Raw genomic sequence first — 27,837 nt, forward strand, 5'->3', positions numbered from 1 at the left:
TTGAATATGTCCCCTGAAAGTTTTAGAAGAATACAACCTTGATCTTGCTTTAACTTCTGTTTTCAGTACTAAGAAAACATACCTTATATCTCCGTCAACGTGGGACAACCCTAAAAACCCCTAATGGACCATACCACCTCAACAACGACGAAATCTCAAGTAACGAATTTATCTCGATAAGTTATGAAGTAGCTCTTACTTAATAATTACCACACAACATAAAAACGCAGAACTCTAAATTCTCCAACGTACTTACACACAATAAACCTCCCAAGATTAGTCTACCATTCAACGATCAAAAAGCCAGGGGAGAGCGCGAACGCAGTCCCCCACTACCACAAATTATGCAGTCGAGTTTCCCACATTTGGGGAAATCGCAGGGGTCAGCACATCCGGAGTGCAATGGATAAGCCTCGCCCTGGGAAAACCACCTTCGTGATCATGGTATCTCCCCTGCCAGGTAAGTATGAGTTAAAAACGCTACCTCGCTACCTTACCCTCGTCCTCAACACACTAAACAGTCATGGTCAATGGTACTCCCAAATTATTCAGGACTTCATTTCGAAACTACATACTTCACAATATGATAGAGATCACTCTATATCCTTTTGGATACTCTGCTGAAAATTCTCTTGTGCCAGGAATGCACTAGAACCAGCGATCGCCGCGCTATTTTATCTACATATTCCCGCCTCTTGTCGTGACGTCACCGGGCTTCAAGCCTTCCTTCAGCCCTTCGCGTCGTAATGAGCTGGCTACTTTCCAAAAGACCAGCAGAGATCCTGGTTTGGTTTATAAGAGTGATGTTTGCGTGTCCGCGCCTTTGCGTGACATGTGACTCCTTGTTACAGTATCGGCACATTACCCGTCTGACGCGAGAAAAGAAAAGAAAAAAAAAAACACTGATGTGGCAGAAAAGATTTTAAAATTCCTTTTAAATTCTGTTTTGTTATGGGTTTGTTATGGAAGTTTGCTAGCTGAGATAGGAGACCCTGAAGCAATTAGCAGGAAGCAACATTTTATTGTGCCAGCACTGACCCAGCAGACTCCTGTCCAAAGGCTGAGCCCCAAGAACAAAGGAGTCTCACCTTATATACCCTTGCAAGCAGGTTACAGAGGCATAAAATTAAAAAACAAAGTTTAACCCATATATGGTTACATGCAATTCTGTAGGCTACTTCAGCCTAGTGCTAAGTGCCCTTCTACCCCTAGTGCTATGTGACCTTCTTCACCTTTGAATTCTTTAGGTTTTATCTCTCTGCTATGCCGTCCCTTCCCCCCTGCTACTTTATCAGAACTAAGGCCTCATTTGTCTTCTTCTGATTCTCCTCCCTGCTACAAGTTGACGCTGCTTCCCTAGGTAGCCCATGCCATCGCCTCTCACACTACCCAGCCGTACAGCACGTGACTTAAGACTCATGATGACTAATCCATGCCAGAGTGTTTGGGTCCTACACTTCAAGGAATTTTTTAATTTTATTTTTTGGTGGGACTGGAGTTTGAACTCAGAGCCTAGTGCTTGCTAGGCAGATGCTCTACACATTATGCCATATCTCCAGCCCATTTTGCTCTGGTTATTTTGGAGATGGGGCCTTATGAACGATTTGCCCTGGCTGACCTCAAAAGGGATCCTCCCGATTTCAGCCTTCCAAGTAGCTAGGATCACAGGGGCGAGCCCTCAGTGCACAGCTAATTTTAAATTCTGTTTTCATTTGTCAGAGTTGTGGAGTGGGAATAATACTGCCTGCCTATCTCACAAGGAAGGGCTGAATGCATGTAACATGCACCTGGGGGTTGTAGGATCTGTAGGATGAAAAGGATTTGGTCAGCCAGGCATCGGTGGCTCACACCTATTGTCCTAGCTACTCAGAGATCAGGAAGATTGAAGTTCCAAGCCAGCCCGGCAAATAGTTCGTAGACCCTATCTCAAAAAAAAAACCATCACAAAAAAGGGCTGGTGGAGTGGCTCAAGGTGCAGGCCTTGAGTTCAAGCCCCAGTACCACAAAAAAAAAAAAAAAAAAAAGAAAAAGAAAAAAATTATTTTGACCACACTTCCACACTTGGTCCAAACCACATGTAATTCAGGAACAAGGCAGTTTACTGTGGTATTGTATTAGTAAGATTACAGCAAACACATCCAAGGATTATAGTGAATACGTCTGTGAGCATCTCCATGTGTGCAGTATGTGTGTTTAACAGAGAAAAGAAAAAACCCAACTACCATGATAACTTACAAAAAAAAAAAAGCCCCCAAATAAGGGAAAATGAAGAACACAGCTCTTCAGTACATTATTTGGCTCGTTCCCTTGTTCCCACACACCTAGGGCAGGGCAGCACTGGTTACCAACTTCTCTCTCTCATAACCTGGCTGCCCCTACCATCTTATGTGTCCTGCTCCAATTAACATGTCAATCAGTTTGTGAATCTTTTCTACTCATCCCAGGCCTCATTAGATACTCAGAAACTTGATAATGGCATGTATACTGAGTGCTTGGGATCAAACCCAGAATCTCAAGAATGACGGACAAGTGCTCTACCACTCAGCTATAGCTCCAGTCCAATACCTTATACCGCAGAAAACAAGAATGAAACATAAAGTAGAAGCTCAAACTTACATAAACTTACAAAAGCTCAAATAGGAAACAGTAAACTGCCTATTCAGCTTGGTAACCAGGGGAAAGCACAAACTTCTCAGCCAAGTTTCCCTGCATTTACAGAAATTGTGGGGGTCAGCTCACCTTAAATACAATGAATAAGCCTCACACTGAAAAAAACCACCTCCCTCATCATGGTATCTCTCCTGCCAGACAAATATACTTTTGATCCTAGTCCCGGCACTACCCGTTGCTATTCACACCACTGTTTGATTGGGGTCACTCCTGAATCGCTAGTAATTGGGTTTTATCCACATAATGAGACCAAAACAAGAAAAAATATCTGTACTTTATCTTAGTATTGGTGATAGAGCTAATATAACAGATAGAGATGATTTCCAGGGACAGGTTTCCGAAATGCATAGTCTTTAATCTACATACTCCACCTCCCAGCTTTACATCACGACACCCAAGCGGGTCAGTCCGCAGTGCGCTCCCTTTGCAGGCTGCTCCAGGCAGGCTTCCAAAGGCCCACAGTTCTTTCTGCTCCCAGTGATCCAAATGACTTCTATCCAGGTATTTTCCTGACAGGGACTCATCCCTCTTCTAACTTTTGGCGGGGCAGAAAGGCTCCGGATTTCCCTGTGAGGAGATCCTGAACTTTTAAGTCACCTGACAACTTCATGCCTTTCTGAGATACCTACATTCCACTCCAGCCCAGCACCATTTCCTAGGGAGCAGTGTGCTAGCGGAGTGTACTGCAGAGTAGAAATTTGTGAAGGAGTTTTTGCTTGTTTTGCGGGTGTTAGGGATTGAACCCAGGGTCTCATGCATGCTAGGCAAGTTCTCTACACTGAACTACAACCCCAGCCAGCAGTGGGAGTTTTGGAATCCAAAATTTGAACTACAATCCAGTGGTCACACTGCACGACTCTATGTTGTTTCTGGTCTCTGAACCTGTTTCTCAGTAAAATATGCATTCTTGACCTTGGAAGAGTTATTGTGAGGATTAAACTTTATACAATAGGCCAGCTTTATTGGAAGATTTATCACACAAAGTTCTGACCAAGCATGCTTAAATAAAAAAATAAAACCAAAAGAAATTTCAAAGACAAAAAATTAAAATTCTCATGCATGGATTATGCAACTCAGTTGATGCAGAGAAGCGCTTGGTCAGTTGTGTTTAAATCATGTGTGATCTGCTTGAGTGTTTACCTGCCCTTAATTTTTAAATATTTATTTATTTATTTATTGTGGTGCTGGGGATTAAACCAGGGTCTTGCACATGCTAGCCAAGCACTTTACCACTAAGCCACCTCCCTAGCCCAGTCTTTTTTACTTTTTTGTATTAATTGTATAAAAGGGTTTCACAGTGATATTTCCATAGTTCCTGCCCTTTATTTTGTGCAAATACATCTCCCAATAGGCAAATGACTGGGCATTGGCAGCTCACGCCTGTAATCCTAGCTATGGGTAAGGTTGAGATAAGGAGAATCGAGGTTCAAAACCAGCCCAGACAAATAGATCACAAGACCCCCCATCTCCAAAATGACCAGAGCAAAATGGACTAGAGGCATGACACAGGCATTAGAGTGCATGCTTCACAAGAGCAAAGCCTTAGCAGGGCGCCGGTGGCTCACGCCTATAATCCTAGGTACTCAGGAGGCAGAGATCAGAAGGATTGAGGTTCAAAACCGGCCTGGGCAAATATAGTTCTCAAGACCCTATCTCAAAAAAACCCATTACAAAAAAGGGCTGGTGGAGTGGCTCAAGGTGTAGGCCCTGAGTTCAAATTCCAGTCCCACAAAAAAGACAAATGGTTCCCCAAAAGCAAGATAGAAGTTATAGTAATCCTTTCAACCCAAAAGGTCATGCAATGTACTTAACTGAAGAGATAAAGTAAAAAATTTAGATATGTTGAAAGGAGGCATATCTTTTTTGGGGGGTGGGACATGGACTGGGGTTTGTCTCTAGTAATTGAGCCCTAAAACACTGGAATTTTGTCTTTTTTTTTTCCCCCCTTTGGTGTTACTGGGGTCTGAACTGAGGGCCCAGGCACTCTACCACTTGAGCACTGCTCCCAGTCCAGAAAGGTGGCATATCTTTAGCAGAAGTTGAGTGGCACTATGGGAAAAAATGAATTAAGCATCCTCAGTATGGTTCTGAGCACTTGAGGTTTTCCTCAATGGTGGTCTCCTTGGGACTACATACTAGCAGATACCAAGGGTCTTAACTATCAAGCAGCAAAACAACATTAATTATAACAGGTCAGGTAACTCAATTAAAACTCTAAAGCAAACAGCTAGTATGTACTGAGTGCTTACTACTGAACCTCTTAAATGCTGGGATTACAGTAAAGTCCAGTTTTAACAAAAAAACCCTATTAAGTAAGTTTAGCCAGAAACACCCCCTTCCTCATTCTTGATTTAAGATCAGGTTCCTCCTCTGCAGCCAATTAAGTGGACCAGCTTTCTTTACTCATAGGGACCTGGTGTGCAGTGGCTGCAGACAATAGCTTCCTTGGTGGCATATGCAGTCTGTTGCTTGTGTGGGTTACCCCAAGAGACCTTGGAGACAGGTTTCCAGTATATTCGTGTCTCTGATCTAACAATATCTAGGCTTTACACAGGTATGTGGGGTGCCTTTGGGAAGCCCCAGGGCACAGTGGCCAGGATTCACATTGGTCAGCTAATCATGTCCATCTGCACCAAGCTGCAGAATAAAGAGCATGTGACTGAGGCCCTACAGCAGGGTCAAGTTCAAGTTCCCTGGGCTGCCAGAACATCCACATCTCAAAGAAGTTCACTGTGGGGTCAAATACATACCTAATTGTGGTCCCCTGAACAACTTGGTGAACCTTGCACTTGTAAGGGCTCCCCACTTTGCTGTCCCTTCTTTAATCATGCTCAACAATAAATCATCCTATCCACCCCCCCAAAAAAAAAAAAAACGGATAAAAAAAAAAAAAACCAACCCAACCCTCAGGTTCCTCATCTCTCACCTGTCCCCCAAGGTAACTTCAGAACAAGCTAGGCCACTATTCAGCAAGAATCCTGCCCTCTGCTCCCTACAGTCCCTCTCCTTTCTTTCCTACATTGCAAAATAGAGAGGTGGTTGTTCAATCTCCATACCCACCACCAAAAAAACCACCACACAAAAAAACAACCCAGTTTTAGCACAGACTTTTCCCCCAGTGAAACCTTAAAACCCTCATAACAGCTGGAGAGATTGGGGAGTGTAGCCCAATTCCCCATGCTTTTCGAGTGTGTTATCAAAAACAACTAGCAAAATCCACTGCTCAGCAGTCCATGACATGCAAACACTGCGAATACGAACAAGAACCACAGGTACGTCTTACATTCTACAAAAACGACAGGGGAGAGCACGAACGCAGACCCCCACTACCACAAATTACACAGTCGAGTTTCCCACACTTGGGGAAATCGCAAGGGTCAGCACATCCAGAGCACAATGGATAAGCCTCACCTCAGAAAAACCACCTTCTTGATAATGGTTCTTTTCCCTACCGAGTAAGAATAAACTGTTGGGCCCCGGGGTCTTCGCACCCTGGTGTGCATAGCACCACATACCTATGGTCTAAATTTAAACGTTCACCTAAAGGCTCTATATCGTCAGACAAAATGACGATTAGCATAAAACGTTCGTAAGACTGGCAGTCTTCAAAATTTCCCCAAACTACACTCCAAGAAACATAAATGTGGTAGAAGCCGCTTTTCCCAGTTTGCAACGGAATGATTAATCTACATAGCACTTGCCTCCTTGGATGACGTCAGCGCAGGGGGCTCACTTCCGGTTCTTGGAATTCCCTTTTCCCGTGGGAATACAAATGCTCTCTATAAAAAGCCTTTTAGCGTATGGTAATTCTTTCTCTTTCTGTTTTACATCAAACAAAACAACAGGAATTGCGGACATTTCCCTTCATAAGCATTGAAATCACGATGTCTGTCTAGCAAGGCGCCCGTGGCTCAAATCTGTAATCTCAGCGACAGCGATATGGAGGATTGGGGTTCAAGGCTAGCCAGGGCAAAAAGTTAGATTCCATCTCAACCGATAAGCCAGAAGAGGTGATCGCGTCTGTGGTCCCAGCTACCGGGAAGGCCATAGAGAGCAGGATCCCAGCCAGTACAGGCTGGACAGGGCAAAAATCCTATATAAAAAAGAATAACATGGCCGGGCTCTGGTGGCTCACTTCTGTAATCCTATATACTTGGGCAGTAGAGCACTTGCTATGCAAGCAGGAAGCCCGGAGTTCAAACCCCAATCCTACCATAAATAAATAAATAAATAAATAAAAATAAAAATCCTCCCCCTCCCCCAAAATAACCTGGGTTGGAGGTGTGGTTCAAGAATAAGAGCACGTTCCTCCAAGCACAAGGCCCTGAGTTCAAACACCAGTAGTGTAATAAAAAAAAAAAAATTACTTTAAATGAATAAAATTACTTTAAATATTTAAAGCAAAAGGGGCTGGAGAATGGCTCAAGTGTCAGAGCCTTTGCCTAGCCAAGAAAAATGTATGGCTTTCCAGTGTGAGTCATTTGTAATAGTAATAACAAAAACAGTAGCAATGATATTAGCAGTATATCCAGTGCCTACTTATATGTTCTAGGTGTTGTATAAATAGCCAGTTTAATCTTCATAACCACTCTATGAAGTAGTTACTGTTGGCAATAATGGCGCCCATACGTTTCAGTTCTTACTGCACCCTTAAGCTTCTGTTTTCCTGGGTCACAGTCCTGCCTCAAGTCTAGCTTGAACCCTCCTTCTGCCCCAACCTCCAATCAGCATGAACCATAAGATCCTAACCAATCAGATCATGCTGAGTCCCACTGAGGGGTATTTAAGCCCCTGCCCCTCTCTCCCTCTCTCTCTTGGCTCTCTCTGCTCTCTCCCGCTCCCATCCGGCAATAAAGAATCTCTTGGCCAGATCACTCCTCTCCACGTGGTCACTTTTGGGGCCCACATTTCCTTACAGTTACTACTGTCTCCATTTTTACAGATGGGAAACAGGCACAGAAAAGTTAACATTCAATGTGACACTATTTGTGGACGCCAATCTGATCCCACTTGATAAATGAATCCCTTAAATGCCCAGATTGTCCCATGTCACCCATCCATTAATTCATTTACTTTTTCACTCATTTATTGATTCAACAAGCATTGAATCCTTTGTGAAACTTTCCCTAGCTTTTTTCTTTAACTCTCACCTCAAGTCCGAATTCCTAATTACTACACTAACCTGCGATTGTACCTTGAGCCAAAAGACCCTTCCCCAAGGATGATACAGCTTCTCACACAATGGCTCTTTTAAAGAAAATTTAACTCTTCAGTGAGAATCAGAGCAACCTGGCGCCTTGCATATGCTAGCCAAATACTCTGCCACTGAGCAATATCCCCAGCTCCTAGACATTTGAGCCAAGTCCTAAGGAGTGGGAAGACACAGTATAATACCATTTAGGAAAGGAGGATAAAAGGTCTGGAAAGAATAACAAGATAACTGAACCAGGTGCCAGTGGTTTACACCTGTAATCTTAGCTACTTGGGAGGCTGAGATTGGGAGGATCATGGTTTGAGGCCAGCCCAGACAAATAGCTTGTGATACCATTTCCAAAATATCCAGAGCAAAATGGACTACAGATGTGGTTCAAACGATAGCGTTTCTACTTTGTAAGGGCAAAGCCCTGGGTTCAAACTCTACCAAAAAAAAAAAAAAGAAAGAAAACCCAAAACAGTAGAGAATACATTAAAACTCAAGCACCTAATTTGTAAACTTTGTATATCAATGTCTTAAATTTTTTTTGAGTCTCACGGTAGCCCAAATGACCTTGAACTGCTTTAGCTCCCAAGTGAGAGATTACAGGCGTGTAACACTACCCCTGGCTTTTAATTTTTAGTGTTTTATTATTTATTTATTTAGGTGGTACTGGGGGTTAAACTCAAGGCCTTATGCTTGCTAGGTAGGTACTCTACCAACTGAGCCATTCTACCAGCCAAAACTTTTGTGTGTGTGTGGTGGGACTGGGGTTTGAACTAAGGGCCTCACACTTGCTAAGCAGGCACTCTACTAATTGAGCTACTCTACCAACCCTTTTTTGTGTGTTTTTGTAGGGTGTTTTGAGATAGGGTCTCCCAACTTATTTCCCCAGTTTGTTCTTGAACCACAATCCTCCTGATTTCTGCCTCCCAAGGAACAGGCCTGACCCACCAGCTCTTTTAACAAAGAGCTCTCATTAACATTTTGCACTGGGCCTGAAAATTACATAGCCAAGGAAGGAGATTAATAAAGTGCATTTTGTACTTATGGAGTATTAGAAAGTTTAAATTTTCCTTCTTTTTTTTTTTTTGTTGTTTTTTCTTATGATGTTGGGCATTGAACGCAGGACTCTGCATGCTAGATAAGCACTCCACCAATGAGCAACATCCCCAGCTAAACTTTTCTTCTGAAGGTTTAATATTTGACTCTGCTGAAATACACTGGCAATAGAAAGATGAAGAGAAAAGCTGTAACAAATTTATTTATCTGCTTAATTATTTGTCTCTTTCTTCTTTCTTTTTTCCATTATTGGTGATCTTGTACATGCTAGGCAAGTGCTCTACCATTTAAGCCACCAGTCCATTTTGTTTTGAGACAGGGTCTTGATATGTAGACCAAGCTGGCCTTGAATTTGAGATCCCCCTGCCTTAGCCTCCCAGGTGTTGGGATTACTGGTGTGCCTCATTATGCCCAGACAAATTTATTTGATCATAGTTCTACATGACACAGGAGCCTTTAGAGTAAAGATGCAGGATAAACTATCAATGTTCACTTTAGATTCTACAAAACATGGACAACCATGCAGAAATATGATTGGACAAAAAGCATAGGGGAAACCTGGCACTGGCCTACCTATTCAGATTCTTCTTGGTTTCTCTGTGCAACTTTCCTTCCTTTCTGTTATGGGGCAGGACCCTTTCTGGAATGAGGTCATAATGTGGACCTATAATCAAATAAGTATGTCTAAGAATTTATTTATGGTCAACACAAACATAGAAAGGCAGGGGAAAGTTAAAGTAACATTTTTAGGTTTTATGACTGGCTTTGGGGTACTGGGGTCTGGTTTCTATGACCTGCCTTGAGAAAGAGGAATTCTAGTTTCTATGACTTGACTCAGAGGAGAATGAGAGGTGAGGCAGGAAGCAGAAGGTAAGAGAAATTTTGCTTCTGAGGCCTTAACTTTGGGGAGTTGTTTCCAGAACTCCAATAGTCCTACTCCATAATAAGAACATAGCTCAATTAAAAAATAAACAGGGTTGGTGTATAGCTCAGCAGTAGAGTGATTGCCTAGCATGTTCAAGGCCCTGGGTTCCATCCCAGCACTACAAAATTTTTTGTTTTCTTAAAATTTTTTTGAATAGACATTTCACCAAAGAATATATAGGAATGGCCAATAAACACATGAAAAGATATCAGTATCACTATTACTTAGAAAAATGAAGCCAGGCACTGGTGGTTCATGCTTGTAATCCTAGCTACTCAGGAGGCAGAGATCAGGGGGATTGAGGTTCAAAGCCAGCCCAGGCAATTAGTTTGAGAGACCCTATCTTGAAAAACCCATCACAAAAAAGGGCTGGTGAAGTGGCTCAAGGTACAGGCCGTGAGTTCAAACCCCAGAACCACACACACACACACACAAAAAGGGTATTAAAACCACAATGTGGGCTGAAGCTGCATTTCGGGGGTAGAATATTTGCCTAACATACCCAAGGTCCTGGGTTTGAGCCCCTGCACTACAAAACAAAACAAAAACCCCACAATATACTACAGCATACCAACAAGAAGGACTGAAATCTGGATGCAGAAAAGCACAGCTGGGGATGTAATTCAGTGGTAGAGTACTCCCCTACAAACAAGAAGGCCCTGAATTTAATCCCCAGGATGAAAAAAAAAAGCTGGCAATACCAAATGCTGGCAAGAACATGGAGAAACAGAACATTACATTTTGCCGATGGGGATATAAAATGTTTATCACTTTAAGAAACAGTTTGATAGTTTCTGAAAAAGTTAAAACTTATGACCTAACCGACTCCTATGAAAACAGGTTTATACAATGACTTGTATAAACAAGCATTCAAAACAGCCCTAAACTGGAAATAACCAAAGTGTCTATCAAGAGAAGGATGAAAAATGTCATATGTACACATGACAATATTGTTCAGCAATATTAATGTAACAACTTGGATGAACCTCAAAAGCATACATACCAAGGGGAGCCAGGGGCTCATGTCTATAATCCTAGCTACTCAGGAGGCAGAGATCAGGAGGATTGCAATTTGAAGCCAGCCTGGGCAAATAGTTTTCAAGATCCTATTTCCAAAAACCCAATCAGAAAGAATTGGGCTGGTGGAGTGGCTCAAGGTGAAGGCCCTAAATTCAGACCCCAGTACCACCAATAAAAAACCCCAAAACAATAAACAAACAAACAAAAAACAAGTGAAATAAACTAGAACACAAAATGACTATATACTCCATGATTCTGTTTGAATGAAATCGATAGGAAAGGTAAATCTACAGAGACAGAAAGTAATCGATTTTTACCTGTGGCTAGGGTTGAGCTGTGAGAAATGGAGTGACTGCAAATTGGTACTGGGGAGTGTTTTGTGGTTATAAAAATATTCTAAAAACCAGATTGTGGTGAATGGCACATGGTAAAAGACAATTACATAAATATAATAAAAATCATCAAATTATACAATGGGTAGGGAATGGAGGTATAGCTCAGTGGTAGAGCACTTACTTTTTTTTTTTTTTGCGGTACTCAGGTTTGAACTCAGGGCCTACACCTTGAACCACTCCGCCAGACCTTTTCTGTGATGGGTTTATTTTGAGACAGGGTCTTGCAAACTATTTGCCCAGGCTGGCTTCAAACCTCAATCCTCCTGATCTCTGTCTCCTGAGTAGCTAGGATTACAGGTGTGAGCCACCAGCTGACGGGTGTATCTTGTCCCCAGCTGCATGAGGCCCTAGGTTTGATCCCCAACACTGTAAAAATAAATAAATAAATAAATAAAAATAAATAAATATATATGTACATATACATATACAAATACAAATATATATGTAAATTATACCTCAATAAAGCTGTTGAAAACAGCCTCCAAAACTATGTGAGCACCCTATCCCCTGAGCCACACCACCTAGGGCCCTATTATGTTTTGGATATGATGTATCCCCTCTCAAGAGGCTGTTTGAAGGCTTGGTGCCCATCTGGTGGCGTTATTGAGAGGTAATTGGATTGTGAGGGCAGTAACCTCACCAATGGGTTAATCTATGAATGAGTTCATAGTTGAATGGCCTATTAGGCGGTAGGACCTAGATGAAAGTGAGGTGAGTCACTGGTGCTGCTGTGCCTTTGAAGGGTATATATGTGTGTGTATATATATATATATATATACATACAATTTTTTTTTTTGAGGCACTCAGGGCCTTCACCTTGAGTCACTCCACCAGTCCTATTTTTGTGAAGGTTTTCTCAAGACAGGGTTTCACTATTTGCCTGGACTGGCTTTGGACCAAGATCCAACTGATCTCTGCCTCCTGAGAAGCTAGGATTACAGGCCTGAGCCACCGGTGCCCAGCTTCCAGCCCTGTTTTTGTGTTGTGTCTTTTCCAGATATGGTGATCTATTTGCCCCAGCTGGCTTCAAACTGTTTCGCTGAGTCTCTGCCTTTTGAGTAGCTAGGATCACAGGTGTGAGCCACCAACTGAAGGGTATATCTTGTCCCCAGATCTTCCCATTCCCTTCTCTCCTTCCCCTCTCCTGGCCTGCCATGAAGTGAGCAGCTTTGCTCTATTGCATGCTCCCTGCTATGACTCTGCTTCACCACAAGTCCAGATGCAAGGGAGCCAAGCGACCATGTGACTGAAACCTCTGAAACTGAGCCAAAATAAATCTTTCCTTCTTTGTTTTTTCTCACAAATTTTGTTATGATGATGGAAAGTGATTACAAGTCCTTACTTTAGAGATACACACTAAATTAATCACAGATGAAATATCCCTGATATCAAAACCCAAAATGCTTTGCAATCTGAAATGTTCTTTTGTTTAGGTGGGAATGGGGTTTGAACTCAGGGCTTTGTCCCTGCAAAGCAGGAGCTCTACCGCTTGAGCCACACTTCTAGTGTTATTTTGCTCTGGTTATTTTAGAGATAGGGTCTGAAACTTAAGAGCTGAAATTACACAAAAAAAATCTGCACCTCATTCCTGTAATCCTAGTTTTTTGGGAGCAGAGATCAAAAGGAACTATTCGCCAGGCTGGGCAAATAGTTTGCAAGACCCTATCTCGAAAACACCCAACACAAAAATGGGCTAGCGGAGTGGTTCAAGTGGTAGAAGCAAGTCTAGCAAGAGTGAGGCCCTGAATTTAAATTTCAGTACCACCAAAAAAAAAATTCTGGATCACTGCATAGTAAGTGCAAGATTTTTAAGTTCAAACCCCAGTACCAACAACCACAACAACAAAATTCTGGAACTGAACATTTCAGATTTAACCATTAACTTATGCAAATATTACACCGCTCCTCCCCCTAGAAAAAATTAAAAAAAAATCTTCTAATCTGAAAAACTTCTGGTCCCAAGTATTTCAGATAAGGGATATTCAACCTATACTTGCAATATGGAATTTGCTGCAAAGTAATCAAAGGGATGGTTAGGGCATGAAGGGCTAGATAAAACAAGTTTGGACTTGATCATGGCTGAGGCTGGTGTCGTTGAACGGGATTACACAATTATTTTAATTTGTATTAGAAGTTTTTCATGATATAAAGTTTAAAAAAAGAAAAGTTCAAAAAATAGATCATGCCTTCCTCATGATTCTGAACACCTGTGAATAATGATGGGTAGAAGGAGCAGGAAGGACAGCCTGGATTCTATTTCTGAATAGGTGAAAAATGTATTAAAGGAGAGATACATACCAGATTTAGGGGTCATCATTTCTTTCCTCTCATATCCCATATTCAATCCACCTAACAAGTCTTCTTGTTTATTTTTTTTTTCCTTAAAAATATATTCAGAGACAGGCATGGTGGCTCTCACCTTTAATCCTAACTATGTTGGAGGCTTAGAACAGGAGGATCATTATTTGAGCCCAGCCCAGGCAAACAGTTCTTGATACTCCATCTCCAAAATAACCAGGACAAAAATGGACTGGAGGTGTGGTTCAAGTGGGAGAGTGCCTACTTTGCCAGTGGAAAGCCCTGAGTTCAAACCTCAGTCTCACCAAAAAAGGAGAGAAAAAAAAAATCTGATCCCTTTTTACTGTTAGAAATGAATTTGGAATAATGCAGTGTCACAAGAGAGACAACACAACTCAGAAGTCACCGGGCAAAGCAAAATTTTACTTCTGCAGAAGGGCATGCTACCTACAAAGAGTCCAGTAAGTACACCAAGCAGTAAATCTACCCAGTTTTTATCCCTAAAACAAGTTTGCCCCTCGGCCGAATTGAATGGGTTTCAGGTTCACAATCTTTTCCATTGGCTAATTTAGAAAGGGGACATGTGGGACAAGGGACCTTGGGGCAGGAAGAGCAAGAATTTCTTTGAATAATGATCTTAAGCAATTTTCAAGATTAGGGCACCTGGTGATAAAAGGAATTTGCTAAGAAAAGCAGCCCTTGGTTTAAAGCAGCACCTGGTGATAACAGCTAAGGAAAACAACCCTTTGCTGGTGGAGTGGCTCAAGTGGTAGAGCATCTGCCTAGCAAGTGTGAGACCCTGAGTTCACACCCCAGTGCTACCAAAAGAAAAAGAAAACTGATAAGAAAAACAACGCTTTGTTTAAAAGAGGAACTTTACAAAGTTAAGTGGCAACTCACAAGGCACATAGCAACAATTAGGGGAAGTTAAGCTGCCATCTGAACAAGGATAGTTATACTATATAGTAACCCCTTTGACAGAAAAGATTTTAGTTGATTCTCATAGTACCACCCTCGGTGCTACTACTCTGGATAAGCCTTTCTCATTTCCTGGCTAGAAGATTAAAGTAGCCTTCTATTTCCTTTATCCTTGTTCCTTCTGCTTATTAATACAGTAGCCAAAAATCCTGCTAAAACCTACAGTTCACATCATTCTTCTGTTCAAAACCCCCAATACTATGACGTGGGCACATTACCCTTCTGATGTAGAAAAAAAAAACCACCCAAACAAACCAAAAAAACCCCAATACTAATCTTCCAAAACTATGAGGAAATAGAAGAGACAGGAAGACAGGAATATTTCCCTATTTATTTTATGATGCTTACATTATTCTGATATCTAAACCAGAAAAGTTCTATATAAGAAAACTACAAGTTGGGCATCAGTGGCTCATGCTTGTAATCCTAGCTACTTGGGAGGCAGAGATCAGGAGGACTGAGGTTTGAAGCCACCCTAGGCAAATAGTTCAAAAAAAAAAAAAAAAAAAAACCCAAAAACAAAACCACAAAAACAGGGCTGACAAAGTGGCTCAAGTGAGAGAGTGCCTGCCTAGCAAGTGTGAGGCCCTGAGATCAAACCCCAGTACCATCAAAAAAAAAAAAAAAAAAAGCAAAACCCAAAAACTACAGACCATTATGCCTCATGGATATGGACAGAAAACTCCTTTAAAAAAATTAGAAACTAGGGCTGTCCAGCGGCTCCAGTGATAAGGCACATACCTAGCAATCATGAGATCCTGAGTTCAAACCCCAGTACTGGGAAAAAAAATATTTAGAAACTAGCCTGAGCAGGGTGGCTCACATTTGTAATCCTAGGGCAGGTTGAGATCCAGAAGATTGCAATTTGAAGGCACTTGGGCAGTTTTGGAGAGTGTGGTTCAGGCTGCCCTGGGTAAAAAGCAAGACCCTATCTCCAAAATATCCAGAGTAGGGTTCAAGTGGTATAGTACCTGCCTAGCAAGCATGCAGCCCTGAGTTCAAAGGCCAGCATCATCAAAATAAATAAATAAATAAATAAATAACCAGAACAAAAAGGGACGGAGTCCTGGCTCAAGCAGTAGAGTGCTTGCCTAGTAAGCATCGAAGCCCTGAGCTCAGACCCCAGTACTGCTAATAAATAAATAAAAAATAAAAACAAACTAAATTCAGCAATATGCAAAAGAGTAGACTTAGTGGTGATAAGGAAACCCGGAGAAAGATCAAAGCTGGGGGAAAGGATCAAAGACAAGTAAAGCCCTTCCCCTTAGCAGGGGACCCTGCATCCAGCTATCTCCTTAGAAACTGTGGATGGCCTTCATCCACAGCTGTGCTGACATGATATATTGTAACCTTGAACAGCTAACTGTCAGGTCTGCTTCTGCATTCCCTGCTTTCTTGCTGCTGCTTTTCTCAGTATTAAAAACCTCAACCACCCTGAGCTCAGGGCCTGGGCTATTTTGGAGATATCCAGGTGATGGCCCGATAGCATAATAAACCTTCCTTTCCTCCAACCACTGGGTTTGAGTCTTATTCTCGCTGGTCAGTCATACTTTTGTGCCGTTCCTGCAACAGTGGGATATATCCCAGGAATTTGAAGCTGGCTTAACAGTCAAAAGACAAATCCGTGCAATTCAGCCTATCAACAGAAACAGGAAAATGATTCAACACTTATTTAGGATTCAACACTTATTGTAGAAAAGTAAGACTGGGTTCATAAACAGTATTTATGAAAATCCTACAACTAACATACTTCATGACAAAAACTGAATGTGTTTTCTTCACATTAAGAACATAACAAGGCCTGTAATTCTAGCTCTTGGGAGACAAAGGTAGGAAAATTTTGAGTTTGAGACCAGTTTCTGCTATATATCATGACCTTTAGCTGGGGGCATAACTCAAGTGGGTAGAGGGCCTGCCTGCCTGGCTAGCAAGCATGAGGCCAAGTTCAAATCCTAGCACCATCATAAACAAAACAAACTTGTCCCTCAGAAATAACACAAATAAACAACAATAACAAAACAGGCATGTGTACTTTAACCTTTTTTATTCATCACTTACTACAAGTCTTATTCAGCACAATAAGGTAAGAAGAAATTAAAGTAGTAGTTTGGGGCTGAGGGAGTGGCTCAAGTGGTGTAGTGCCTGTCTAGCAAGCACATGAAGCTCTGAGTTCAAATCCCATAACACTAAATAAATAAATAAATTAAACTTACTTATCCCAAACCCTCAAATCCCTAAAAAAATCCCTAACTAAATTCATAGGAAACAAGATCAATACATGAAAATCAACTGTATTTCTGTGTACTAGCAAGAACACTTCAAAATTATTACTATCTACAAGTAATTAATTCACATTTCCTAGCATTTGCATTTCATTCTGTCTTTTCTCCTATCATTCAACATTATCTGAAACATCAGGGCTGGTGGAGTGGCTCAACTGGTAGAGTGCCTGCCTAGCAAATGTGAGACTCTGAGTTCAAATCCCAGAGCCACCAAAAAGATAAAAAGAGTGAAACATCATTCTTTTCCAAGTTGGATAAAACTAACATCCTCATCTTCTCAAATGAGTAATCAAAAAATAATAAAGGTATAGGAGTACTCATATGAGTACTAGGTGGTAGGGCAAAAGTGTAATCCTAGCGCTAGGGAGCCAGACTCAGGACGATGACAAGGCCACTCTGGCTACATAGTGAGACCCTGTCAAAAAAGAAAAAAAAAATTGACCTAAAACAGCACAAGAGACATACCTTAACATCATACAAAGAATAGCACAAATAGTGGGGGTAGTTCCCCAGTACCACCAATTAAGCAGTTGAGTTTCTCATACTTGGGAAGTTCAACAGATGAGCCTCACCCTATCATAAGCGCCTTCATTACCTGGTAAGGCTACCTGCCAGTCAAGTATTAGGATTGTTGTCTGGAATCTTATCTGTAAATGAGATTAGGAGGATCACTGTTAGAGGTCAGTCTGGGCAAATAGTTCACAAGACACTGTCTCCAAAATAACCAGAGGAAAATGGATGGAAGTGTGGCTTAAACAGTAGAACACCTGCTTTGCAAGCATGAAACCCTGATTTCAAACCTCAGTCCCACCAAACAAACAAACAAACCCCAAGCTTCTCCAAATTCTAAGAGTTAGAAAACATTTTGAATACTAGAATATTTGCAAAATTCTAAGAAATGTATATAATGTTGAACAAACTGAGAAGACACTGAGTTAATCTACATATACCAAGACCCTTTTTGATGACATGACCAATCAGGTTTTTGTTGATGTGCTAGGCAGAATAACAACCCACCAAAAATGTCCACATCCTAATCTGTGGAACCTGTGAATGTATTACTTCCCATTATGGCAAAAGAGATTGTCCTGCATCATCTGGTGAGTCTAAACTAATTTACAGGGTCCAGAGAAGGGCCATGGCAACACAAATAAAACAGTAATCAGAAGACAATGAATTGCTGAGCAACTTGGAATATGGAGGAAGAAGTCCAAACAAGGAAGTGTGGGGGAGTCTCTTGGAGACAGAAAAGCCAAGGTAGAAGATTCCCCATACTCCCCCCCACCCAGAGCCTTGAGAAAGATTCTGGAATGCAACCCTCACAACCCCCATAGCTTTTGGTACCACCATAAGTGTGATAAAGGTTTATGTCTCCCCAGCCACTAAACCTGTGGTAACCTCAACACACAAAGAATTCTAAGTCATCAACATAAAAAAGCTAGACACATTACAAGAATACAAATACCAAGGGGAAGCACAAAATACCTCCTTTTAGAACCCCATAAAGCCAGAGGAAAGCACTAAGGCAGTCCCCCACTACCACAAATTATGCAGTTGAGTTTCTAACATTTGGGGAAATTGTAGGGGTCAGCAAATCTGGAGTGCAATGGGTAAACCTTGCACTGGGAAAACCACCTTCGTGATCAGTTATCTGCCCTGCCAGCAAAGTATGAGTAGTTAATGTTGCCTCACACCTTATCCTCAGATTCAAACCACTCTAGGAGGTTTATTTTTCTTATGAAGTCCATCATCTCCCACAACTCTAGAATGAAGAGATTCCAAACTATCACAAGCACATAGCATACATTGTATGTCTGAATATAGCAAAATTTTAGGAAATATAAACCTATAGTAGGAATGACCAGTTGTCACTGGTCATTTTAATTACATATTCCACACGTGTTTTATGGTCTCATTTGGTGCAACCTTTTCCCAGAATACCATATTTCCATTTGGTATTGAAATAAAACCTAAAGGAAAAGATTCTCTCTACAGATTAAAAGCCAAACAATATAAACTAGCTCCTGCCTTCAAAGGTTTGGCATTAAGTATGTCACTGTGATTTCTGATGCAGTTCAACAAGCCACATCCACATAACCTGAATGAGCAAGTCTGAAAGATGAAATTTGGCAAAACTACATTTGAAAATCCAGTGCATGTATAGCTTAAAAAAAAAAAAAAAGTAGCCCAAAGCGCCAAGCCTAAGTACAAAATGCTCTTTTTCAAACACCCAGCAAATAATCAACATTACCTTGAAAGATCAGTTATACAAATGCTTATAATTTTTTTTTTCCTGGAGGTTCTAGAGTTTGAACTCAGGACCTCTTGCTTGCTAGGCAGGTACTCCACCACCTGAGCCAAACCTTCAGCCTTTTTCTGCATTTAGTTTACCCCCTCCTCACCCTCGCCAATCTGTTTTCACATTTTTGCCGAGGCATATTCCTCTTATCTATGGCTGCGCATATAGCTAGGGTCACAAATGTATCAACCACCACACCGGGCTCATAGCTGAGATGGGGTCTCGCTAACTTTTTGCCTGGGCTAACTTCCCAATCTTGACTTTCCGGATCTCTGCTTTCCGACTAGACCCCCCCCCTCCCCAATATACCCTACTTACAAATCGTGAATAAAGCAAATTAGGGAAAACTCCACAGCCCCCCAACCACTTTTACACCAGAGTGCAATAAATGGTGGGTGTCTCCCCTCCCATGCAGGAAGTTGTGTTTCCAAATATCCTTAAACCCTCCTGCTGGGAGCACCAGTGGCTCATGCCTGTAATCCTCGCTCCTCAGGAGACAGAGATCAGGGAATCGAGGTTCAAAGCCAGTCGGGGTAAACAGTTTGGGAGACCCTACTTCGAAAAAAAAAAAAATCACAAAAAAGGACTGTTGGAGTGGCTCAAGGTATAGGCCCTGAGTTCAAGCCCAAGCACTTCAAAAAAACAAAAACAACACCTCCCCCCCCCCACCCCCGAATTCAACACTACAAGCACAGGGTAGCCTGAAGGCTAAAAATCATCATCAATAGAAAGGAGACAGTCTGCGTGATGACATACTGCTGTAATCCCAGTGCTTGACCATGAGTTTGGTGATTGCCAGATAGGGAGGTCTTGTCTCACAAACACCACGTAAGAAATAAAATAAAAATAATTAATAAAATAGAGTACAAGTTACTCCCCTTAAATAAATAATACTCTTTTGGCAATTGCCTCCCAATGCCCACAAACTTCTGCCTTTTAGAAGCAGTCACTTCCACGGCTAGGCTCAGACGCCCCCTTTGCCAACTCTATGCCGGTATAGGAGTCTAATCTCTCCTTCTAGGGACACGAGGAACCCCGGTTAGCCCACTGTGGGATTATTACTTGCTTACTTTTCCAGCTACTTCTTAAACTAGGCAGGCTGTTAAACACTAACGGTCTCGGAAACCTCCACGCTGGCGGCTAGACTCGCGGAAAGGCGTGGGTGGGTGGGTGCGGGGATTGGGCGCCAAGTGCTCCCCGCGGCGGTGGGGGGACTGTCCCACAATCCCTCGCGAGCGCGGGAAAGGTGAGAGGGCAGGCCCGGGCGTGGGTGGTGGCTGGTGAGAAGGATCGAGACTGGAATCCTATAGTGGGTGTGCAAATTAATCCTTATAGGTCTATTTCTGCACTTTTCACACCAAAAAGGCCCGTATTCCCTTGTTACCCCCACTATCCCCACTAGGGTAGATCTCCTATTCATGACTTTGAGGCTTCCATCCAACAGGCTAGGGTAGAGATGCGCAAATGTGGTGTATTTTGTGCTTTTCCCTTGCCATTTGCTCGCCATCATATGGCCTCCATCCATCTTTTTTTTTTTTTTTTCAACTATCAGGATGTACGTTTGATGGAGAAACCCTAAATGTGATTGTGATGAATCACATAGGAATTGATACCCAAGTGTGAAATCGTGTAAGATTCCCAGAGCGGCGAAGCTCAAGCGCGTGCGGCCACACCCCGCCCCTTCCGCTTTACGTCTGACGTCACACGGCCCCCGCTCTGGCGTGCGTGGTTTGGCCGCGCGGCGTTTTGCCGCTCTGGGTCTGCGCAACTGCGTAGGTAACCGCCGGACTTTGAAATGCAGCGGGATTTAGTGAGTTTCCCTCTGTGTCCAGGCGTGCGGGTGAAGCTTGTTTCTGCAGGTTTCCAAACTGCTGAGGAACTTCTAGAAGTGAAGCCCTCTGAGCTCAGCAAAGGTAACGACTCCCGACGGCAAACTGAAGCACACGGGCCGCCTTCCGTGCCGACTGGGTTTTGTTCTGCAGCCTTCAGGATTCAGTCCAGTCTCCACCGGAATCGGCCGCCTCCCACCGCCGCTTTTACAACGGGAAACAGCACCTTGATTGTACTGAAAAGCTTTCAGTGCGGCCGGAGGTGTAGCTCAAGCGGTACAGCACCTGCTTTGCAAGTGCGAAGCCCTGAGTTCAAATCTTCGTACCCCCCCCAATAAAAGAAGAGCGCCGTGTTTAGAAATATGGTTATGTAAACATTTATTAGTTGCTTTGTGCCAGTGCTTACTGTATGCTTTGAGGATTATCTCGTTACTCCTTAAAAGAACCTTCTTTCTTGGATTATTAGAACCAACATATCGATGAGAGAACCGAACTCTCATCTTGACGAAGTTAAATAACTTTTACTGATAACTGGGTTAGAAAATAGTGGAGCTAGAATCAGAAGCCAGACAAGCAGTCCACGATCCAACCGGGTGGGGATTGAGTTCCAGAAATGAAGGTTTCGAGTAGGGCTACAGACACTAATTGATAGAGTAGAATATTCCCTTAGATCTGAAGAAGGCTGCAGGAAAAAAAAAAAAAGTTACCCCTTATGTAACGTACTGAAAAATCCCAAACCTCATTTTTCAGAGCTTGCATATGTTGGTAGGAACACTGCATTCTGAGCTACAACAAGAATGAAACTAGCCGTGGTCACTCACTGTGCACCTAGCACTGCGGTATACCGAGACCTGTGCTAGTCACTGAAGAAGATAGAATGAAATTTTAGAATTTTTTTTCAGGCCTGGGGATTGAACGTAGGCCATGTGCGTACTGGGTAAGTGCACTACCACGGAACTCCATCTCCAGCCCTTACTTAGCATCACTCTTGTTATCTAATAGTTAAAAGTACTGTGTGCGATTTTTAAATCTCTAAAATCATTGGTTTGTTTTTTTTTTCTTTCTTTTACTTACAGAAGTTGGGATATCTAAAGAGGAAGCTTTAGAAACTCTGCAAATTATAAGAAGAGAATGTCTCACAAATAAACCAAGATATGCTAGTACATCTGAGTCAGGCAAGAAGTGCACAGCTCTGGAACTTCTCGAGCAGGAGCATACTCAGGGCTTCATAATTACCTTCTGTTCAGCACTAGATAATATTCTTGGAGGTGGAGTGCCCTTAATGAAAACAACAGAAATTTGTGGTGTACCGGGTGTTGGAAAAACACAATTATGGTAAAATACGACATTATGCTCTTGAGGGTGGGCTTCATAACATTTTATGTAATAGAATATGTGCTTAGGGTGTACAGTCAAGAAACTAAAAATGGCACACATGTGCTCTTAATTTTATGTGTGTGCATCAAACAAAATTTGCCATTTTTATTACTTCAGTACCCCATCTTGATAAATTGATACTACTATTTTGATGTAAAGATGTTTCTTTTGTAACACAGTGTGATCAGTAGGGCAAACAGGCACTCTTCTTTATTAATTCACTTCTGAGAATATGTTTGAATGCCAGACGCTTGAAAGTAGATAGCTTTATGTATGATAAGAATGGATTTCATTCCCAGAAGTTTAAAAGTCATTAAAGGGTCCTTAATTGAAGTTTTGTAGGCACATCCTCCTGGTAATCCAGGCATCAGTTGATTCTTAGTGATCTGGAGTCAGCCATCTCTATTACTTTGGGAATTTTATTTGTATTTCTAAAACTTTCAGTGGTCCATCTGGTCATTATCTGGCCTTTGAAAACACTGCCTTAGGTGATCATGATTTGGTCATTTCACTATTTCTTGACAGTTTGCAGTTGGCAGTAGATGTGCAGATACCAGAATGTTTTGGAGGAGTGGCAGGTGAAGCAGTATTTATCGATACAGAGGGAAGTTTTATGGTTGATAGAGTGGTAGACCTTGCCACTGCCTGCATTCAGCACCTTCAGCGTATAGCAGAAACACACATAGGAGAGGGTAAGTTAACAAGTGAGCCTCTTTTTTTTTTCTGTATATAACAAAAGTAATTTACACATGTGCTCCAAACTTGAAGCTTAAAGACTTAACAATGTGTTGGTGTTAAACTCTCATACCTGTTACAAAATGAGAAATGCCATAGCCTGAAGTAGCCTTGTCTTCCACCTTTAAGGTTCGCACTTCTTAACTGCAGTAGTTTTGGGACAAAACCTACATATGTAGGTCAGTGCGTGACTGAAATCATCATTTTCTAACTTGCTGAGTCTAAGCTGATGTGGACACCTTAATATAAGTGAATGTTGTTAGATATATTTAGTGTATATTGACTTTTCACTTTGGGTTTTCCAAAAACCAAAGGCACTTTTAAAAATCACATGTATAAATGTTTGGAATGTTAGGTTTATTGACTTCTGGGGGCTTTGAATAATCTATATTTACCTTATAACTGCACTGATTATATCATTAAAGAGTTTGAGAAGTCTTTTTTTTCGAGATAGGGTCTCACTGTGTAGCCTAGGCTGGACTTGAACTCTTGATGCTACTACCTCAGCCTCTAGAGTGCAGGGATTACAAGTGAGTGCCACTACTTCCCAGCATGGATTTTTTTTTTTTTTTTTGTGCTTCTTAGGTAGAATCAAACTTTGATTTTGATTTTTAAAAACTTTGAGTTTTTTAAAAAGTTAATTTATATTCTTAAGCACTTGTCCTTTCAGCTACTTTATAAAAGTAAATGGCTTCTGGTTGAAGTATGGTGGACCTTTCCTGTAATTCTAGCATTTGGGAGTTTGAGGCTGGAGGATCGTGGCTACCCTGGGCTACATAGAGAGACCCTGTCTCAAACAAGCAAACAGACAAAAAAGTAAATGGCTTCTGGTTTGACCTTTTTTGTTGTTGTTGTTGTTGTTTTTCGGTGCTGGGGATGGAACCTAAGGTCTTGTGAATGCCAGGCAATTGTTCAAACACTGAGCTACACCCCCAGCCCTTAACTATTTTCTTTTGCTTTCTTCCTTCTTTCCTATCTTTTTTAGTTCCCTTCCCCTTCCCTTTCCTCTTCCCCCTTTCCTTTCCTTCTTTCCTTTTCTTTCTTTTCTTTCAGTGATGCCTCACTATTGTCCAGGCAAGTCTTGAATTTGTAGTCTCAAGTGGTCCTCCTGCCTCAGCCTATGTTCATTTTTAAAGTTTATGTTTATGTTAAGGATTGAACCCAGGGCCTTGGCGCATGCTAGGCAAGTGGTCTAACTGAGCTATATCCCCAGGCCTTTGTTTTAGTTTAGGTTTTGATACACAATCCTATACTTTTCTCAAGAAGTTAAAAAAAAAAAAAAGCAATGCTTTTTATAACATACTTGTATTTCCCTTAAGTGAATGTAATCATCTGGATATCTGTGTATTTATTTGTGGGACTGGGTTTGAATTCAGGACTTCACACTTGCAAAGCAGGTGCTCTACTGCTTGAGCCACACCTCCAGTCCATTTTGCTCTGGTTATTTTGAGATTTGTTTTGGTTTTGGTTATGGTTGAATTTTATTTTATTTTTTATTACCATATTATTGTTGTACTGGGGGATACATTATGATATTTACAAAAGTTCTTACAACATATCATGGTTGAATTTACCCCCTCCTACTCCCTTATCCCCTGTCCTCACATTCCTCTGATTATTTTGGAGATGGGGTCTTGGGAACTATTTGCCTGAATGGGTCTCAAACAGCAGACCTCCCAATCTCAGCCTCTCAGGTAGCTACAGTATTTTTATTTTTATGTATATAAAAGTGTCCTATTTAATTACCAGTAAGACCATTGTGTACTAGCAGAATATGTCACCCCCAAATATGCCATTTTGGCATAAGGTTTATTTTGAACTGAAGGCAATTGAAAAGAAACAAAGAAAAGTGGTCTGCCTTTCCTCTGTTTTCCTAAAAGCAGGACATAAATGTACTAAGGTTTTTCCCCCTACCCTTTCTACCGGGGAAGATAAAAGTTAGTCACTAGAGACATCTGTAGACCCTATCAGCCTGGAGGCAACATCACAGGAATCTTATGTAAACAAACTTTCTAGTTAACTTTTATTTTCCATTAGTTTTCTCTATATTTTACAATATTTGCTGCCCCTGGAGACTTAAGGCCTTTTTTTTTCTTTTTTTTGGCTGCACTGCAAGGCCTCACATTTGCTAGGCAGGTGCTCTTACTGCTTGAGTCACTTTTTTGTGTTGGGTTTTTTTGAGATAGGGTCTTGCAAACTCTGCTTGAGGCTAGCTTCATCTTGACCCTCCTCCTCTCTGCCTCCTGAATAGCTAGAATTACAGGCATCTTTTTCCTTTCCCTTATCACTTCTCTAAAAATTTATTGTTCCTTTAGTAAAATAAAGTCAAATTCAACCAAATCTTTGAGTTACTAATCACTGGACTCCCGTTTGTTGTGTGCATAATACACAAATTAACTTGTTTTTCCCTTGTAAAAGCACAGTTTAGAATGCTCCAGCCAGAGAACCTAGAAGGTAGTTGAAATACTTTTTCCCTCCTGGTGTCTTATAGCTACCTATGTCACATGTGTATTTGTAATAAATGTCTTAAAATCTTGCTATAAATACAGTAGGTATAGTTTCTTAGGATTTTTTGTTGTTTTGGTTCCTTTTGTTTTTTCCTTTGTGGTGCTGGGGGGTGGGGATTGAACTCAGGGTCTTGCTAGGTGAGCACTCTATCATTGAGGCAGTCCCTTTCTTGTTTTTTATAATGCTAATACTTAAGTACTTTTTTTTTTTTTGCGGTACCAGGGTTTGAATTCAGGGCCTTCACCTTGAGCCACTCCACCACCCTTTTTGTGTTAGGTATTTTCAAGATAGGAGCTCGTGAATTTTTTGCCCAGTCTGGCTTCGAACTGTGGTCCTCCTTATCTCTGCCTCCTGAGTAGCTAAATAGGAATGCTGGCATGAGCCACTGGCGCCTAGCTTTAAGTACATTTTTAAATGTACTTACTAATTTGTTTTTCTCTTAAAAATGTGCACAAAACCAAACTGGCTATTTTTTTTTAAATCCAACGTAAGGAAATGTTATGTTATTATTTCTACTTAAATTATACTGAAGCATTCAGGGAGAAATGCTTCATTTTTAACACTTTTCCTTTTAACACATAATTTATAGTTGTTTGTGAAAAAACAAGAAAGAGAAACTTCTCACTGTTCAACGGAAACCAATTAGAAATACAAAAAGGCAGGCATTAAAGCTAGTTTTATGGTAGAGCACCTGCCTAGCAAGCATGAGGCCCTGAATCCAGGAGTCATGTATTTTTTTTGGGGGGGGGGGGTGTTGAACTCAGGGCTTCATGCTTGGTAGGCAGGTGCCCTACCGCTTGAGTCACTATCCCAGCTTTTTTCTTTTTTTAAGTCTATCTTTTTATTTTATTTATATTTTTATTTATTTAGCAGTACTGGGGTTTGAACTCAGGGCCTTGCACATGCTAAAGCAGGCACTCTACAACTTGGGCCATGTCCCCAGTGAGGCCCTACTTCAAACCCCAGTACCACCACCACACACACAAAAAAACCCAGAAACTCTAGTTTTATATGTATAAACAATTTCTAGATAGCCTAGTATGTAAGGAAACTGTAGAGAAGGTGTGTAATTCATGTCTGTAATCCCAGCTGTTCGAGTGGCAGAGATGAGGAGGGTAGAAGTTCAAACCAGCCCAGTCAAAAACACAAGACCCTACCTGAAAAAATAACTAAAGCAAAAAGGACTGGAGGTGTGGCTTAAGTAGTAGATGGCCTGCCTAGGAAACATGAGGCCCTGAGTTCAGACCTCAGTACTGTCCTCCCCCTCAAAAAAAAGGTCAGGAATTTGAGATGATATTTATAGTAAATTTGCTATAATTTTGTCACCTTTCAAGTAAAAATGAAGAAGACTGGAGGTGTGGCTCAAGCAGTAGAGCACCTGCTTAGTAATTGCAAAGCCCTGAGTTCAAAACAGTCTCAGAAAAAAAATAGAGTGTAATTAATTTCTACAGTTGTCAGCATATCAAAGCAAAACTATGTTGACTTTTTGTCTATTTGACTTTTTGTTTCAATTTCAGAACATCAGAAAGCTTTGGAGGATTTCACTCTTGAAAATATTCTTTCCCATATTTATTACTTTCGTTGTCATGATTACACAGAGCTACTGGCACAAGTTTATCTCCTTCCAGATTTCCTTTCAAATCACTCAAAGGTATGACTCAAACTACAGAAAAGTGACTAACCTTTGGAGGTGTTTGAGAAACATGAAGAAGATACTAACTAGTACAGTAGCATAAAATTAAAGTCAAACCCAACTCAAAATCTCTTCATTCCTTGTGCCCTACAGTTTATTTCTATTTATGTTGCATAGATGTATACATGTTCAATTTTAAAACTACTTACATATGCATGTATATGTATGTATATCTCTGTGTGTGTGTGTGTGTGTGTGTGTGTGTGTGTGTGTGTGTGTGTGTGTGTGTGTGTTTGAAATTTAAGTAATACAGTTTTGAGGTTTTTGGCAGTACTGGGGTTTGAACTCAGGGCCTCACACTTGGTAGGCAGGTGCTCTACCACTTGAGCCATGACTCCCAGCACTTGCTGTAGTTATTTTTCAGATAGAGCCTTGTGTTTTTGCTGGGCTGGCCTTGGATCATGAGCCTCCTCCCTATGCCTCTTGAGTAGTTGGGATCATAAGTGTGCACCACCAAGCCCATCTTATTGGTTATGATGGGGTCTTGCTAACTCTTTTTGCCTGGGATGGCCTGGAACTGCCCTCCTCCATCTTTACTCCCCAAGTAGCTAGGATTACAGGGGAGTGCCACC

At 41.4% G+C, this 27,837-nt stretch overlaps 1 protein-coding gene, 4 non-coding genes and 1 pseudogene across 8 annotated transcripts in view; 3 read left to right on the top strand and 3 right to left on the bottom strand.

Annotated features, from left to right (window-relative positions):
- Positions 1-304: 304 nt before the first annotated feature.
- Positions 305-468, bottom strand: LOC141414145 (U1 spliceosomal RNA). The gene has a single exon (XR_012439229.1). It is a non-coding gene; the product is annotated as a U1 spliceosomal RNA (small nuclear RNA).
- A 311-nt stretch (positions 469-779) lies between these two features.
- Positions 780-875, top strand: LOC141414557 (small nucleolar RNA U13; annotated as a pseudogene).
- Positions 876-5,040: 4,165 nt separating this feature from the next.
- On the top strand, positions 5,041-5,175 carry LOC141414404 (small nucleolar RNA SNORA70). Its single transcript, XR_012439440.1, has one exon. It is a non-coding gene; the product is annotated as a small nucleolar RNA SNORA70 (small nucleolar RNA).
- A 793-nt stretch (positions 5,176-5,968) lies between these two features.
- On the bottom strand, positions 5,969-6,133 carry LOC141414166 (U1 spliceosomal RNA). Its single transcript, XR_012439249.1, has one exon. It is a non-coding gene; the product is annotated as a U1 spliceosomal RNA (small nuclear RNA).
- Positions 6,134-18,332: 12,199 nt separating this feature from the next.
- LOC141414176 (U1 spliceosomal RNA) lies at positions 18,333-18,495 on the bottom strand. Its single transcript, XR_012439256.1, has one exon. It is a non-coding gene; the product is annotated as a U1 spliceosomal RNA (small nuclear RNA).
- Positions 18,496-20,832: 2,337 nt separating this feature from the next.
- Rad51c (RAD51 paralog C) overlaps positions 20,833-27,837 on the top strand; it is a 30,541-nt gene continuing 23,536 nt past the window's right edge. For 3 of the 4 annotated variants that reach the window (XM_074046196.1, XM_074046197.1, XM_074046199.1), the window contains exons 1-4: positions 20,833-21,036; positions 22,029-22,287; positions 22,855-23,021; positions 27,090-27,223. In XM_074046196.1, the coding sequence (XP_073902297.1) occupies positions 20,919-21,036; positions 22,029-22,287; positions 22,855-23,021; positions 27,090-27,223 (678 nt within the window). In that variant the 5' untranslated portion in view covers positions 20,833-20,918. Of the gene's footprint in view, positions 21,037-21,702; positions 21,890-22,028; positions 22,288-22,854; positions 23,022-27,089; positions 27,224-27,837 lie in introns of all 4 variants that reach the window. The other variant, XM_074046198.1, reaches the window with a different exon arrangement.

This window comes from Castor canadensis, chromosome 11, assembly GCF_047511655.1.
Source record: "Castor canadensis chromosome 11, mCasCan1.hap1v2, whole genome shotgun sequence".
Taxonomy (NCBI): Eukaryota; Metazoa; Chordata; class Mammalia; order Rodentia; family Castoridae; genus Castor; species Castor canadensis.